The sequence below is a fragment of the Mytilus edulis genome, chromosome 5 (assembly GCF_963676685.1).
Source record: "Mytilus edulis chromosome 5, xbMytEdul2.2, whole genome shotgun sequence".
Classification (NCBI taxonomy): domain Eukaryota; kingdom Metazoa; phylum Mollusca; class Bivalvia; order Mytilida; family Mytilidae; genus Mytilus; species Mytilus edulis.
The window spans coordinates 84,822,109-84,839,118 of NC_092348.1; the positions used below are offsets into that span (position 1 = coordinate 84,822,109).

The 17,010-nt window shown below is 32.0% G+C and overlaps 2 protein-coding genes across 2 annotated transcripts in view; both read left to right on the plus strand.

The window, feature by feature from the left end:
• The window catches only part of LOC139525513 (dynein regulatory complex protein 12-like), a 195,911-nt gene extending 195,818 nt beyond the window's left edge, over positions 1-93 (plus strand). Inside the window, exon 7 of the mRNA XM_071320910.1 lies at positions 55-93. The gene's annotated coding sequence lies outside the window, so the exon portion shown is untranslated. The remainder of the gene's footprint in view (positions 1-54) is intronic.
• A 4,794-nt stretch (positions 94-4,887) lies between these two features.
• The window catches only part of LOC139525508 (uncharacterized), a 165,069-nt gene continuing 152,946 nt past the window's right edge, over positions 4,888-17,010 (plus strand). The window contains exons 1-5 of the mRNA XM_071320900.1: positions 4,888-5,077; positions 8,022-8,080; positions 9,494-9,552; positions 11,926-11,993; positions 15,044-15,159. Coding sequence (XP_071177001.1) covers positions 9,532-9,552; positions 11,926-11,993; positions 15,044-15,159 — 205 coding nt within the window. The 5' untranslated portion in view covers positions 4,888-5,077; positions 8,022-8,080; positions 9,494-9,531. The remainder of the gene's footprint in view (positions 5,078-8,021; positions 8,081-9,493; positions 9,553-11,925; positions 11,994-15,043; positions 15,160-17,010) is intronic.

Below are 17,010 nucleotides of genomic sequence, written 5' to 3' on the forward strand. Positions count from 1 at the left end.
TTACATCAGTTTATACAAAATATTTGGAATATAAATTCACATACACAATTTTACATTAGATGGTTTTCTAAGCTATTAAAATGTTTGTATTCATGTATTCTTTTGATTTTTGCAAATTTTAAAATCCTAACTTTTAATCTACCTTAACAAATTGCTAACTATTACTATCTACTATGTTGGTTTGTTCTTTGGTGTTACCTGTGAAAAATGTTGCAGATACTAGAGCTTAGAATACTTAACCATCATTGCTGTTATGAACGTTTAATTATATTTCCATAGTTTTGTTTAGCCGAAAATATTGTTCCCGGCAAAATTGACAGTTTCCTATTTTGCGTTATGAAATTCCGCCAACATGTGGCATTCGGGAAACATCATTTGTTTTTCAGTTGTTATTAATCCTACATTTCATTAGAAACTGCATTTTACCAGCATTATATTCCTAAATCGGATGAAATTGTCCATTCCTTCAATATAATTCTATGTTTACATTCTCGATAACTTTAATAATAACATTTAACCTTGACCGGCTACGGACTATATTCTTACACGCAAGGATTATAAAAACCGGATTTTTCTGATAACGAAACGAATTTGAACCGAGCTTAAAAGAATACAAGAGGTAATAACGCATACACGGAAAACACATTCAAACGTTTTTAACATATTGTATTTCATTTACCTGTATTTATTAGTATTGATAATAATAATCTCTGATACTTTTAAAAGTTGTTTAGTCATTATTTAATTTCCAGAAACCAAAGATATTGTTTTTAAATTAAAGATTGGCAACAATCTTTACAATTGCCAACATACTTTTCTTTTCTTGATATATTGCAAATTAAGGAGGTAGAAGAGCTATATTATACATATTTGCTATGCAGATGTCTAAATATCTGAATTCTTTTTTACCCTATGATTATGGTTAAATGTATCTTAATTATTTTTTTTATCTTGCATCACTTTGTTTTAGGATTTATGAATAGTATGACAATTATTTGTGGTTTGTAGAATCATTTCAAGTCAGACATGCTTCACCAGTTCTTGACTTTATCAGTCAGTGGTCAACATGTTCTTTTCCGGGAAGTAATAAACGAACTTTAATTGGTAATAGATTGATTGATATGTCTGACAGGGTTCAACTTATGCTGACCTCATTGTTATGATTCATTGATCAACACACATTTTTTGGGGTATACATCTTCATTCTTATATAATACATTAAACTTATCGTCTTGTTGTGTAGCATAATTGTATGGTTTACACATCCTTCTTCATGTTAATCTAACTTTGTCTTCTTTTTCATTATCATAGGTGCCCTCAGAAGTCCATACTGTCATCTGGGCAGGAGGCTGGCCGGCTGCAAAACAGTGTTCATGCATTTACTCATGAACTGTTCAAACAAAGCTATTCAAATCTTAATATGTTGTTACTGATGACAAAATGGAGGTTAAGTTCAATATTGACGATTTTAACTTTCACTGTTCAGGAATTATGGTTCTTGAAAGATTGAAAAATGGTCTTTCCTTGCTTTAACAAATGAACTATTCAAACAAATTTTTTTCAAATTTAAAATGTTGTTACTGATGACAAATTGAGGTCAAGTTCCATATTGATGATTGTCACTTTAACTGCTCAGGAGTTATGGTCCTTGTGATATTGAAAAATGCCAGGACACAATTTTAAAATGTTAAACAATCTAGTTTGCTGTCGCTCTGACAGTCTCTAGTTGTAATTAGATCTTTTTTTTTTAGATACCAAAGTATTCAGATATCTATATATGGTGCATCAATGATTGTTAGGTGAACACCTTTGTCAGAAATGTTTCATTAGATCTTAAATTTATATTCCTTCTTTATTGATAAGTTTAGGGATTGTGATATTTATGGTAGGTCTATCAAACTATAAAGGCTTTCAAAAAAATTACAATTATAATCAGTAAAAAAAAGAGACAATTCAGCATTTGATATTATGTTCTTTTCATTACTAGTATTCAGATGTTTTTCTGTTTTAAGATTTAGGCTTATGAATAGAATTACACAGACTTTTCTTTTATTCATTTACTTCATTTCTATTTTAACCCTTTTTGATTAAAATGGAGGAAATATATATTCTGACTGAGAAGTACCGGAGAACTATACTGAGAGAATTTTCTACTTCCAGTTTTGGACCTACATGCAAGGGCTTAAATTTGTTTAAAAAAAAGTCGGGAATAAAGGAGTAGGTTCAGTAAGACCCCTTTTTGGCCCCAAAATAAACCAGTTTTACAAAATTGTTAAAATGTATACCTTTAGTTATTTATTGGACAGTCGAATGCTTCTGCTACATAAATATGGGCTGTTTTTGGCAATACAATGCACATATATCCGGTACTAGCACCATTAAGTCATGCTAAATTACTGAAATCCTCATAATTCTAGCATTTTAGTTAAATTTTAGACGGTTTTCGTGTAAAACGAAAGTGGCCGCATTCGTGTTCATCCTTAATATTGAAATGTAAGTTGTATTTTATGATAATACATAACATATATAAAGATTGAGGATGAACACGGATGCGGCCACTTTCATTATTACCAAAAACCATCTGAAAAGTGACATTTCTCGGCATATTAGGTAGATTTTTCATATTTGAGCTTGAATCGGATCGTTTTAATGACTAAATCTGTTAAAATCTTTCACATAAACTAATTAATTCAAATGAAATAGACACTTAAGTGTTTAAAAAGTGGTCAAAATCTTTCGTCAGATTAACCTGAAATTTGAGGCCAAAATCGGTCCTTACCGGACCTACTCCTTTATTATGAATTTAACTAAGTAGCAATCTAAAAAAAACTTTTTATAAAAAAGTCTTAAATTATCTCAACTGATCCTTGATAAGGCCAAATGAATAAATACATTCACTAAGCGGTTCTGTTTTCCAACCTGGTCTTAAACTTCTGATTAGATCTACTTATCCTTATGAACTCATTTTAACCAAAAATTGGGTTGATGAGTATCTAGTATTTAGTCATGTTTATTTATTTTTGTCATGTCAAAATAAAAGAAATAAAAAGACGAACAATAGTCTGCAAAATATAGCATAGGCAACTAAAGAATGGCAATATTAACCCCACCCCAAAAATGGTGTAAATGCCCAAAAAGGGTACACAGATCCTGCTCCAAATGTGGCAACGCGGTATTGCTCATGTTAATACAAATTGTGTGCTCAGTCGTCTCGGTGATATCACATTCAAGAAAAAGAGGAGAGGATTGTTGTAACGACAATTAGAACACATTTTTCGTCATCTATAAATCAGGGCTGCATTCAATATCGTAGCTGCTATGTAGTGCTACGTAGATTTTGACTTGAACGTGTAGCTATAGACTAGCTGCTACATAAATATTGATAGCAGCTACGTAGCTGCTACGATATTGAATCAACCCTGATATTTCATATCGGTAAACTCGATGGCATTTTAAAAGTTTCCTTGTAAGCAGCAACTGTATATCACGAAATCATGATCTGAAATGCAATCTTACAGGCAGGAATATCGTATCAACTGGGAGATTTTCTCCATATGCAGGTGAACAGCCTGATGGAATGTTGCTACATAGAATTGGGAAGCTAAATTCATCTCTTGTCGTTAATTTTTGTCACCACCGACCCTCCTTATACAAATATATGGAGATGTTGGATGATATCAAAATCGGTAGCAATTGGCTTAACACAATAGATCGGTACGAGATACAAAACTACCAACAAAAAAATTTAAACACAAGACACTGAAATATGAGGACTTACAGTTACTGGACCTTAATTCAAGGCGAGTTACAATGAACAAATAAATCGGGTTCCCCTAGTCTTAAGAATCCATCAGTTCACATCCAACGAATTTAGGAAAAAGGAGTCATAAGCGTTGTCAATTTCTAGATGTTAGTATGAGGCAGACGTAACTATATATAATTATGGCCATAATAAAAATTTAGTTTTAGTATCCAAAATAATTAATTTGAGGAAAGGTTATTTTCCTCATAACGAGGCCATGATTTAACATTCCTTACAGATGCAGTTTAATATTTTGTTTGTAAGAGACTTGTAATGAGTGGTAGAGATGAACCGCTGGAATAGGTCACTATATTTCATGCTTGAGAAATTCAGATTAAATATATCAATAGGTTGATATTATCACTTGCTGGATTATATCATAAGTATCTGAAACTAATCAAGTGTCCATACTTATTTTTGATGCGGTTAAACCACAGTCGTAAATGCATCAGCTGTTTGTCTAACCAATTATTATATTTTATTCAATGTGGTATTTACACTGAGGTTAGTTATAGATGCAATAAATCCGATCATTTTGACATTTGCACCCAATTATCATTCAAATGTTTGTATACATGAAACAGGATAACAATTATTTAAAGAAATTCCTTATGAAAGTGTCAGCGTCCTTCAAGAGGGAACGGCAAATGTAACTTTTTGTCAGTTTTTAATTAATGTTAAACTCAGTAAAAGTGATACTCTCTGTAGTGTTACTACATATATCTGACCGTGAAAACATATTTTATTGTCTTTTAAAATTGAAATGTCTTCATAATTAAAGATATAAAAGGGGAAAATAGAGGAAAGTGTTGAAGATGTGACGAATTTATTAGAAAAACAAGGTGTGATTATTGCGACTGCGTTGCTTCTAAACATGAACGTGATAATGAGTGGGACCTCAATTTTTTTTTATATACTAATGTACCAGTACATGAAAAATATCCAAATATATCTATAATGTATAACCCAACCAGCATTTCTCGATAAAACGAAATTAAGAGCCATTGATAAACACGATACGTCGTTAAATGTTTTAGTCGAAGATAACAACCGTTTTGTTTATGGTCTATTACCTAGAAAAGAAATATAAAATTTCAAGTTTGTAAAGCGTATTATGGATCGTTACACTCATTGAGTTTCATTATGAAACAGTGGAATTCAATTAAAATACTTCCTTAATTGACCAGCGACGCCATTACGTTCCTCCTATACTCGTCTATTATTGAGAAGATTAACATTTGAGTATGTTAAACAGATTATTACTGAAAAATTGAAGTAAGTAGGATTGTATCTTTTTTGTCATTTAAGTGATAAAAGTAAAAGCAAATATTATTTGCTAACCTAGTATATTGATGATCAATAACAATTACTTTATTAGTTAAAGTATAATACAAGGACGTATAACTAACATACGTCCTTGTATAATATAATAAGCATAGGATAATTTTGACATAAAGAAATCAGCCCAGAAAATGAGAAACAATTTACAACGTGAGTACCAAATGACAAATGATGTCAGAATACACATTGAATGTGTTATTTGTACTAGTAAAAACTGTAGTAAGTCAAAGGCGTGACTGGATGATTATAAAGTAGATTACTCCATAGAAAGTGTAAGTATTACTGTTATTGGACCCTTATCATAAACACAGAAGATAAACAGATATTTATTGGGGATTGCATCCAACTTCTATCGACGGATGGTGGTTTATTCTTTGCCACACCAAAACTCTGACATTGTTGCACATACATAAGTTATTGAATGTATGTCTAGATTTATGATACCTCTAGGATTGCACAGTGACCAAGGCAGTAATTTTCAGTGCAAATTGTTTAACTCAGTCTGTGGCATACTAGAAATAACAAAGACCAGGGCAACACCTTACCATTCTGTCTCAAATGGGCTTAAAGAGAGATTAAAAAAACAAAAATTAAATCACCATGGCCTTATCCTATTTCAATGGTGAGCACAGTGGTTTTATGAAATCCGCATATCTAGAATTGAACTAGTTTACATAAATAAATCAAAACTGTATGTAGGTAAAATACCATAATTTAGATTAATAGTCGAATATGAAAATTGAGTTAAATCGAACATGAATTTGACAGCTTATGCCCATTTAATGCATCCTATTCGATCCATATTTATCTTTTTATAATATTAGAATTATCCCAAATCCTACTTGTGTCAACTAGAGCTATTTTGGTTGACTTTAGCATTGTGTACTAACGCACTATACTAAGAGTGTATTGATTGACTTGGTTTGCTATAAACATTTAAGAAAATACAGTCAGTCAACCATGGCGTTGTCAGTTTATTTTTGATCTATGAGTTTGACTGTCCCTCTGCTATCTTTCGCCCCTCTTTTCAAATTAATACCTTTTAACGGTTTAGCTTATTTTTTCATATTGAGGTATTTATGATGAGTATATTTACAACCACTGCTGGTGGGGTTTTAATTCCCAGAGGGTTTCACCAGCCAAGTAGTCAGCACTTTTGTGCTGACATGAATTATCATTGATATGGTCATATTTATGTTTTACAAACATTTTGAATTTTTGAAATACAAAGGCTTTTCTACCTCAAGAATAGATTACCTTAGCTATATTTAGCAAACCTTTTAGGAATTTTGGTCCTCAATGCTCTTCAACCTCGTGCTTTGTTTGGCATTTTAATTTTTTTTTGGATTCGAGTATCACTTATGAGTCTTTTGTAGACGAAACGCGCGTCTGGCGTAGATATAAAATTTAATCCTGGTATATATGATGAGTTTATATGCATACATGAAAATGTGAGGTTTTAATACATAAAGGCAACAGTAGTATACTGCAGTTCAAAAATTGTAACTCGATTGAGAGAAAACAAATCGGTGTTTCAAACAAAACCATGGGAAACACGTCAACTATAAGAGGAAAACAAAACAACAAGAAAAACACTGAACTGGAACAAAAACTAACACCAACATACATAGACATATACTATTTGATAACAACTGCTGTGTTTATTTATCTAAACAAAACGTGTTTATAGTTTTACAAAGTTTGGACTTTCAAAAGAGTTAAAAACTGTACCATCTTAACCAGATTTGCACGAAAAAAATGCATATCAAACTTATACAGGAATCTTTTCAAATTACTCAAACAAATAATGAATTTTAATTTACATCTAGGGTTTTGCAATGCCATAACTCTTCCAGATGTATAAATGCGACTGTTCTGAATGTATATTTTGTTGTATACAACACTGCCTTTATAATTAACAACTTTTGATGTAATTGACAGGTTGGGGGAGATCCCTTTATAAGGGTACTGGTAAAAATACCCAATGTTGGGTATCAATTTACAGTGATAAGAAATTGATTTTGTATGTCACCAAAATAGCTGTCCTTGCTAAAAAATTCTTATAAATGGAAACATTTTTAATATATTTTTTTAAGATCATAATTCAAATGAGAATTGTATTTAGATATAAATGCCTCCCGAAATCTTACTTTTTAGAAGGAATTTATTTTTATCTAGATAATATTAAGTTGTGCTGTCTTTGAAAAGAACGTTGTCATTCACTTGAATAATTTACTTTGTGCCATGACATAAAATACCTTAAATCCTAAATCTTATATTTCAACCACTAAGTATTAATGCCATATTTTGGGTTTGATATCCTGAAATAGAAATGATACTCATTTATGAGGATCTTTTCAAATTTAATGATCGTTCTCTAAATAAAGGTAGAACAATGGAAATAGATTGTGTTTCTTAGGCTTTTACAAACTTTCATATGTTCACTGCACTTTCACATAAAAAAATGTTAAATGTCGTAATGTGGTATGTGACATTTTCAGTGACTTACAATAAAAACTGAAGTCTCACTTACGTGCTAATTCTACAAGTCTTGGTAATAAATTACATTTTGATGTTTTTCCTACCAGGGAAACTTTGAATATTTACTAATTTAACTCATTTGGTTCTGTTTTACAAAATATCTAGTCAATACATTGACTAGATATTTTGTCCTTTTTATCCGCCTGGGTTTTTTTTCTATTGGATTTTCTCATTGTTGAAGGCCGTACGATGACCTTTATTTGTTAATTTCTGTATCATTTGGTCTCTTATAGAGAGTTGTCTCATTGGCAGTCATACCAATTTTTTTTTCTTTTTATATTAAAAAAAACAACAACATAAAAATGACCGAGTAATTAAATATGTTTTCCTGTTGCAGTGGTGTCAGTGAAATACTGCAGTCTAAGATAAGTAAACATGGATTCAACGACAGCAAAGGTACGTACCATTGTAAATTTATCATATTATGAAAATAAAAAATATATAATAACCATTTACAAAGTGCATGCGTCTTGATCGCTTTTCTTGATACACCTTTACCAGAAACGCCCAAAGCCGAATACTAGAACTGAAACCGTCGAAAAGATAAATGACCAAAAATAAAATCAAAATCCATATAAAGTACTGACTAATTGGTAGAAGTTCCCCTCGAAACTGATATTCCCCTAACCGAAGTAGGAACTCCATTCTTTTGAAATGAAACAAAATCGCATTATATTTATATAAATAAATATATAATACGTCTAAATATCAGCTCACACCGTTAGATCAAAAATTTGCGAAAGTTTTTATTTTTCTTCAGCCGGGTTTTGAACACATATTACTGTGATATCGTGGCATTAAATCGCCTTATATTATGCCTTACGCGCTAGACCACTCGACCACCTAGGCTCTACATCAATAGAGATTTCGATGGCCGGGTGTTACCTTTCCTCGTTAGTTTTTGACTAGCGTCGTTACACAGTACATGATATATTAGACAGGAAGATGGCATATTTACAGATCAGCTGAATTATCTATCGTACCGGATCTTACAAATTAATGTAGGATGCAGTCACGGAAATAATTATATCATAAGTACGCCTGAACCATTGACAACTCTACGACATATTTTTATTTGTTAGATCACCTATGATGGTGATACAAGCCTGAAAACACATACTGTATATATAATTCGTCTAAATATCCCCCAACAATGTTTGTTCTGTAAATTTGCGGAAGCATTATTTTGTTCTTCCCTGGCCGGGATTCGAACTCATGCCACTGAGATATCGTGACACCAAATCGCGTTGCACTATGCTCGACATATATGTAATTTATAAAATGATTCTCAGTGCTGTTAAAAAAAAATGAATCAAAATCACTGTATATATCTATTACGCGTCCGATAAGCTCTTCTTAATATCTATTTCAAAATTTGATTTCATAGTTAAGGGGTGATTATTCATGATATTTTCAGTGCCGTAAAACTAAATCAACGTAAGTCTAATTTTTCGTACCAATTCTTCTAGGCTTTGTATTAAATTGTATTTGATGTTTTTTCTCACCAAGGAAACAATGAATTTTCACCCATTAGCTTATAATGATATTTCAGAATTATTTGTATATGTTTTACAAAAGATTTCAATAACTATATATCTTGTCCTTTCAATTGGTCTGGTTTTTGTTCTATTGGGTTTTCTCATTTCTAAAGGTATATCGATGACCTTTATTTGTTAATTTCTGTATCATTTAGTCTCTTGTAGAGAGTTGTCTCATTGACAGTCATACCGAAGCTCAATTCTTCTTTTTATATATAAAAAAAAACAACATAAAAATGACCGAGTCATTATATATTATTTCATGTTGCAGTGGTGTCAGTGAGATACTGCAGTCTACGACAAGAAAACATGGATTCAACGACAGCAACGGTACGTGTCAATGTGAATATATGCTGTTATAAAACTAAAAAAATAATATGTAAACAACCACTACAAATTGCATGAGTTTGGATCGCTTTTCTTGATATACCCTTACCACAAACGTTCAAAGCCGAATACTTGAACTGAAATCGTCGAAAAATAAAATCAAAATTCATATAAAGTAATAACTACTTGGTTGAGGTTTCCCTCGATACTGATATTCCCCTAACAGAAGTAGCACCTCAATTCTTTTAAAATGAAACTAAATCGCATTATATTTATATAAATATAATTCGTCTAAATATTAGCCCAACGATTTTAGATCTGAATTTGCTGAAGCGATTTTTTTTGTTCGGCCGGATTTTGAACACATGTTTCTGAAATATAATGGCATCAAATCTCCCTGCATTATGCCTTACGCGCTTAACCACTTAATCACTCGACTACCTAGGCCATACAATAATAGAGATTTCGATGGCCGGGTGTTATCTTTACTCGTTAGTTCTTGAATAGAGTCGTAACACAGTACATAATATATAAAAGATTGAATTTTTACAGATCAGCTGATTTTAGCTTCCCAATTGTGAAATTTTCATTTCTGAAAAGTACCTTTCCAGCAACGCCTGCACACGGAGTATATATCTCCCAGTCGATACGATATTCCAGGGCTGCTTGTGTTTCCTGTTATGATTTCTTTAATAGACTGAAGTTTTCTGCTCATAAGGAGACTATTAAACCAAGAGTTACAAGGGGGAATGTGAAATCATTTTTTTGTAAGTTTTACGGACGCTTTTTTTGAGTTGGTTGACCGTTATGAAATGTCCGTTACACAGATGATAGCGGATATGTCTTAAAGTCGTAACTACTGTCCCGTTCCCTTTTATCGTCACCTATCGAATTAGATTCATGACCGGTTTTGTACTAACATGAGCAACATGACAGCATCCACATGTGAATCAGGATCTGCTGTCTCTTCTGGATCATCTGAGGCCATCCTGAGTTTTTTATGTGGTTCGTCTTACTCAGTCTTTAGTTTTCTATATTGTGTTTTGTTTACTATTGTTTGTCAGCTTGTCAGTTGGTCTTTCACTTTTTTAGCCGTAGCGTAGTCAGTTAGTTTCGAATTATGATTTTAAATGTCCCTCCGGTACCTTTTGCCTCTCTTTTATACTTAAGAAGTATTTTGATCTCCATTTTTCTCTACAAAATTTCGCATTGTCAAGGTACCGATTAGGCAAAAATATACGAAACGCTGGTAAAAATTGTAAACCTAATAAGGTCTAGATCTATTTTACACAAAATTTTATTAAAAAAATGTCAACATTCTGTTTCCCTACAATTACTCCTTGATTAGAAATTGGTTTATTTTTTTTATGTCATGGCGTGATTTTCTTTGATTTCTAAGTTTCTAATATCCTCTTGAGTTCTTTGGTCTCCTTTATATCAAGAATTCAATACAGTCATCAGATGTACAACAAACTCATCAGAGAGTTTTTTTCTGCAGAACTGTTTGGTTTGAAGGGAAACGCAAGAACAACGAGAACGAGTTTTGGACAACCAAAATTTCGAATGTCCTGCAAATACAATGTTATGCCGTTGCATGTTGGATAGAAAATTAAGACCATTCATACGGGTACAACAACGTTAAGGTTTTGACGTTTTGTAGCATTCCTAACTGAATATTTGGATAATATGACCATACTAAGGAATTTTCCAGTCAACACAGGAGCAATGCCAACCGGACTGATGATACCCTGACGATGGAATGCGCTCAGTGGTAAAAATTCACCAATGCAATATTGTATAGTGTAATACGCCCTTTTAGTGAACAAGGAATACTTATATAGATATAAGGGAAGTAACTAGCAACCAGTTTCTACGCGTTTGTCGTAAAGCATTATTCCTTTGTGTGCTGTATAAACTCATATTTTTATTGCGAATTTCAAAAAGAACCAAACAAGCTAGATTTATTATTGTGATTTGTAATAAATAATGCATTCAAAAAATGCTATCAAAATTGTATATGAGAGTTTTTCGGTACATATTCTGTCGGAAAGTTTGCAATAATAAAAGCCTTGCAATTTACAGTATTGTGTTGTGTTTACTGAACTTATAGTATTGTGGTTTGTGCACTATTATTTGTCTTTTTGTATTTACTTTTCAGCCATGACATTGTCAGTTTATTTTAGTCTTTTAGTGTGAATGTCTTATTTGTATCTTTCGCCTCTATTCTTAAATGGTTTTTATTTAAATGGATCATGCAAAGTTTTACGTTTCTGTTTTTTTTTTATATAATTGTCAAGACAGAAATGTGTTTGAACAATTTATAAGCCGTATTACTGATAGTATTCGAGTATTTATTTGTTTATTTTACATTTTTAGGTGATATCTGCATTCTTGATCGGTGTGGCTACAGTTATACTGTATAAAGTATTTCGAAAATGGTTGAGGTAGGTAACAATCGATAAAGATGTGCCGGTGTCACTGTTGTTTTGCTAAAGAAACGAAAAAACTTAACCTATTATAATGTTAATATGGTTTGGTTCCTGTATTATATCTAATGCTATATGTTTTAAAGAGTATTTTCAAGACGGGTTGACTCCATGCATTTTGTTTAAAAAAAAATGCAACTACTTTGTTGTAGGGGAAGATCAATATGTTATAGATAATGCTAATTTTAAATTTTAGGAAAGATTGGATCTTGTTCTAAATATTACACAAGACACTTCCTCCGTAATAACAAGTACCATATGTTAGCTACTAAATCTCAAAATGCATACGCAATGCAAAATAGTTCCATATAATTATCATGTCAGTGTACATATGAACGTATAAACTGTGAAATGTAGGTATATTTTTGAAGCAGTTCATTCAAGTGTGTATGTGTTTAACATGTTTGAGGTGTGTTGATGTTAATTAAGTATTTTTTTGTCATTTTTATTAGATAATCAGAATCATGATACACTTACCGTATGATTGACAATTGTCATGATCACCCAACAATCAGACACAAAGTTGGGCCTTAGTAACCATACTCCACATCCTGAAATGACTATCATATTAACCACATTACTAATCAACATCAGTCCTTTTAACTATATAGTCCTTTCTTTTACATCTCAATACACAACTTTTTGATCTCACAACTGATTTGGAATATGTTCGTTGTTGTTCTGCGGTTTTGTATGTTATGTCGACTATTAGTATTATATAATTCGTTTGTGAGTTTCTCTGCTATGGATGTTCTTGCACGTGTTCTGTTTAAGCGACACATGTATTTTTTAACATTGTCATAAAGCAGGAGGTTTTTAGACTAGGTTCAACCCACAAAGGTACAAAGTCAGGAATATGGCAGTTTTTATCAAATTGTTCGTTTCTATGAGTGTTGACGTTTGTTCTTGTCGCACTTCGGTGTTCCTGTTGTTCATTTGTTTTCATCCTAATGTTGATGTTTTTCCCTCGGTTATGGTTTTCAACCCGGATTCATTTCCTCTTAATTGATTAATGACTTTTTAACACCGGTATACTGCTGTTGCCTTTATGTACACTATGCTACAGTATAAAGAATAAATTACGAACTTGATTCTTATCTAAGGATATGTTTAAAAAGACACTTATCTAAATTTTGTAAGAACTGGAATAAAGAAAGCATGTTACACAAATTTAAATAAGTGCTTATTGATTAGTTATTTAGTTAGGGTCGTTATTGAAAGATTGGTAAAGACAAAATTATTCACCTACTAGTATGTGTAATCATCAAAGATATCACATGCTTTTTGGGGCTGATAATTGTTTGAACAAATGGTTTTCTCTCCTTTATATTGAAATAAAAAACCAAGCAATATGCCATAACCTGTTTTTTTTCTTTCTTTAAATGACAATGCACAAGAATGCACGAATATTGATATATAATCTGCATTTAACAGAGAGGTAATCACTAATCAATATGTTAGACAGGGATTCACTAAAACGTATTAACTAGCTGTTATTAGACCAATATTATAATCAGAAGATGTTGTTCGTTGCTGTCCTTCAAACATGATAAACACGATGGACAGATGATAATGAAACACTATTGTTTTACTAGTATGCATTTTTGGTTCATACACTTTGTTCATCAAAATATATAAGTTTAACGCGGCTGTGCAATGTTAATACCCGAAGTTGAATATCAAATGAACTTGTTATGAACTATTTTTAATGGATGTATACGTACAGCCTATAAAAACGCTCTCCATATTTCATGCGGACGTAAAAATAATATTTAAAAACTTATAATAAAAGAATTGAAAATTCAATAGAAAAAAACATGGTATTTATGAGTAGAATTTACCCGCCAAAAACATTCTAGCGTGTTTGGGGAAAGAAATATATCGATTGGATTTCGTCTATCGTGTTTTCTTTTTTGGAGTTTCACGTACTCGCAACTGAAAGTTGGGGGCATGTTGTTTTACCCCTGTCCGTCCGTCCTTCTGTCCGTCCGTCCTATTATGGGTATATAGTTATTCCGCGGAACTTCTCCTACAGTTTGAATCGAAAGACGTTTTCACTTTGCTGTCTGTTTGAACATACATTGAAGGTGTGCATGTGGTCAGGGTTTTGATTTTTATTAATATTTGCTCTTTTGGAAGATAGTTGAACTTTGAAATTTTTGGAGTATACACTTGCAGGAGAGGTGCTTAGCTTTTCCGGATTACTCCTCCTACAGTGTATTTATTTGTATAAGAGGTAGTCCTACAGTGAACCATAAACCTATGTGTCCCCATGCTCAACCTTGTGTATTTCATAATAAAACTTTGCATCTGCGGGGGCATCATTTGTGTCTCTCAGAAAAATCTCAAAGAAAGTCTCACATTGACTTTGTTATAATACACTTACTTCAGAGTAGAGAGGGAATCAATTTGTCTAGTTGCCTAATTAGACACACTGGAAATTCACTTCGGCAATACTTGTTTTGAAGTGTGTACTAAGCCTTTTCTACCTCATGAATTGATTACATAAGCTCTTGTTTTGACAACAAATGTTAAAAGTAAGAAAATCTCTGATTTGAAGTTTTAACCTATAACTTCTATAGAAAAAATCGTTTTCGAATTGTTAATTTAGATGCGTTTCAAAGACGTACGTGTTTAAGAAAAAGTTTTACATCTTAACTTTTTTCTTTTAATGAATGTCCGGGAAAGAAAACAATTGTTAAGAAAACACAAATATTCAGAAGTAAAAAACATCTTTGACTAGTCTTTATCCGTAAACTAGACACAAAGTATCCGATAAACTTATAGTACACGAATCCATGAATAAAAACATTAGTTCATGTACCTAGTGGTGTATGGTACATCATTTGGTTTTATATTGTTCTTCTATCACACGTACAACGATTTTACAACCTTTCGTTTACGTTTGTAATTTTTATCTGCAGGACACGTGGATCGTTTAGTCATCGTCCATAAACTCACGGCACTGGTCCATACATGTTTAACATGAAATAATATTTTCTTTACAGATCATTTGATGTACCTTACAAACAGACCAATTCTGAGAAACTCAGCACAGAAACTCCCCCTAAATCAGATGATCATAGTTCTGGAGAAATCGTCAATATAAAAAAACAAGTCTGTGGTAATAAAAACTATTTTAAATGTATCTTTACCTATAGTGCCTAACAAGATTTTGTGAGGTAGACGAAATTGACTTTAAAACGATCGTATTGACTTTTGATGTGCAGAAATAGGCAGATCGGACATATTTTGACTTTAGTTACTTACTTCTTAAGTTTGGGATTAATTGTAATTAACATATTCCAATGAGACGGAAAAATGCTTTTTTTTATTATGATAAATAATAATTTTACCTGCCGTAGTCGTGCGTAAAATATATTTCGATATTTCTCTTACGGAAATGACTTGTTTAATGGAACAAAACGTATTATTTGTAAACTTTCTCTTTACTCTTCACAATAGGCTTTTAAAAAATAACCTTTCCAACTGTATATTCCGAAAATTTTGTGAAAATCGAATAAGTGGCAATTCTTACCTTTCATACCTTAACTTTCATTGATAAAACACAATATTGACTCGTCCAGTGTCCAGTTTGAAGGTCATTTTAGTAACCGGTCATATTCATGCACGTTCTAATTAATCAATAGTCATGTATGAAAAGCATAAACAAGTTTGAAGGTAAACTAATAACAACTTATTCCAATCAAATTGCCTACGATTCAATAACAATGACCAGTCCACATCATAAAAATATATAGGGGTAAACTGGGTAGGGAGAAAATGTCAGATATATTAAGTTCATTACTTTGCAATAACGAGTAAAAATTTGTTAACCAATAGATTTGTTATAATTTCATAATCATGTCGTTATGTATTGGTATAGTTTTTGGATCTTTCATTAGCGTATTTAAGGCTGTAGAAAGTTTGGCCTTCAAAAGTCAACATAATCATTGACTTTATAAAGAAAATTCGCCTTTTTAAAACATTGAATGTTTCACAAATAATACGCGACAACAAAGCAAAATCATTTCTTAAAACACTGCAAAAAAAATAATTCTGATTGATGCAGTGGTATTGTCATAAATTGCACTGGAGTGAACAGTGGTACATCAAACGTCGAATTCCCTCACACAATGTTATCACACACTATAACACCTTCTATTCCCCCCTCTGTTAAGTAAATACTTGCCACTGGAGTAATGAATCTTAATGCAGTGGGTAGAGGTGACAAGATGTAGACACATTGGTATATTTCTATGGTATTTTTTGTCTGATTTCTATGTAAATATTACAATATGGCATAGACTTGTCATTTTCGCTCTGTACAAATGAGACATATTTCGTACAAAAGAACATCCTGATTCAAACAAAATGTTTTGAAAGATTTGTCTTCTAATCTAGGTACGAATTTAACCGTTTGATTTGAACTATGTTTATAACAATATCTAAAACAAGACGTATTATCGTATTTCAATGCCTGTCCGTCCTTTCAACTGTCCGGCAGTCTGATTTTCCTTTCGTTCGTCTGTCAGTAGGTCCATTCGTCTGTCAGCACTTCGTTAGATATTTAAATTTGTGTTTACCAACTATCAAGTAAATTTACTAAAACATTAGGAATGACAGAAGAAAGCTCTTTTTGTGCTTTTTTTTAAAACTTTTTTTTATAGCTTTTTCCTTCTAGAGTAACGGGACTTTAACCTCCATATTAACGGGAAAATATCACATATCACGCACAAAAAAACCTATTGAGTCCATCCTACAAAGCGTTTTTTTTAAAGTCATGTACTAGCTCAGCCGCTTGAGTATTAGGATTTGGTTTTCCTGAATTATTTGAATTTTTACCTAGATGATACATATACTGACACATTTTCAGTTATTCTTCTTTAAAGATTTAAAAATCCACAAATGGACAATTCTTGGTTTGTTTTAAATCATCGTCATGTCAGGTACCTGAGTATAATATTAGTTAGTA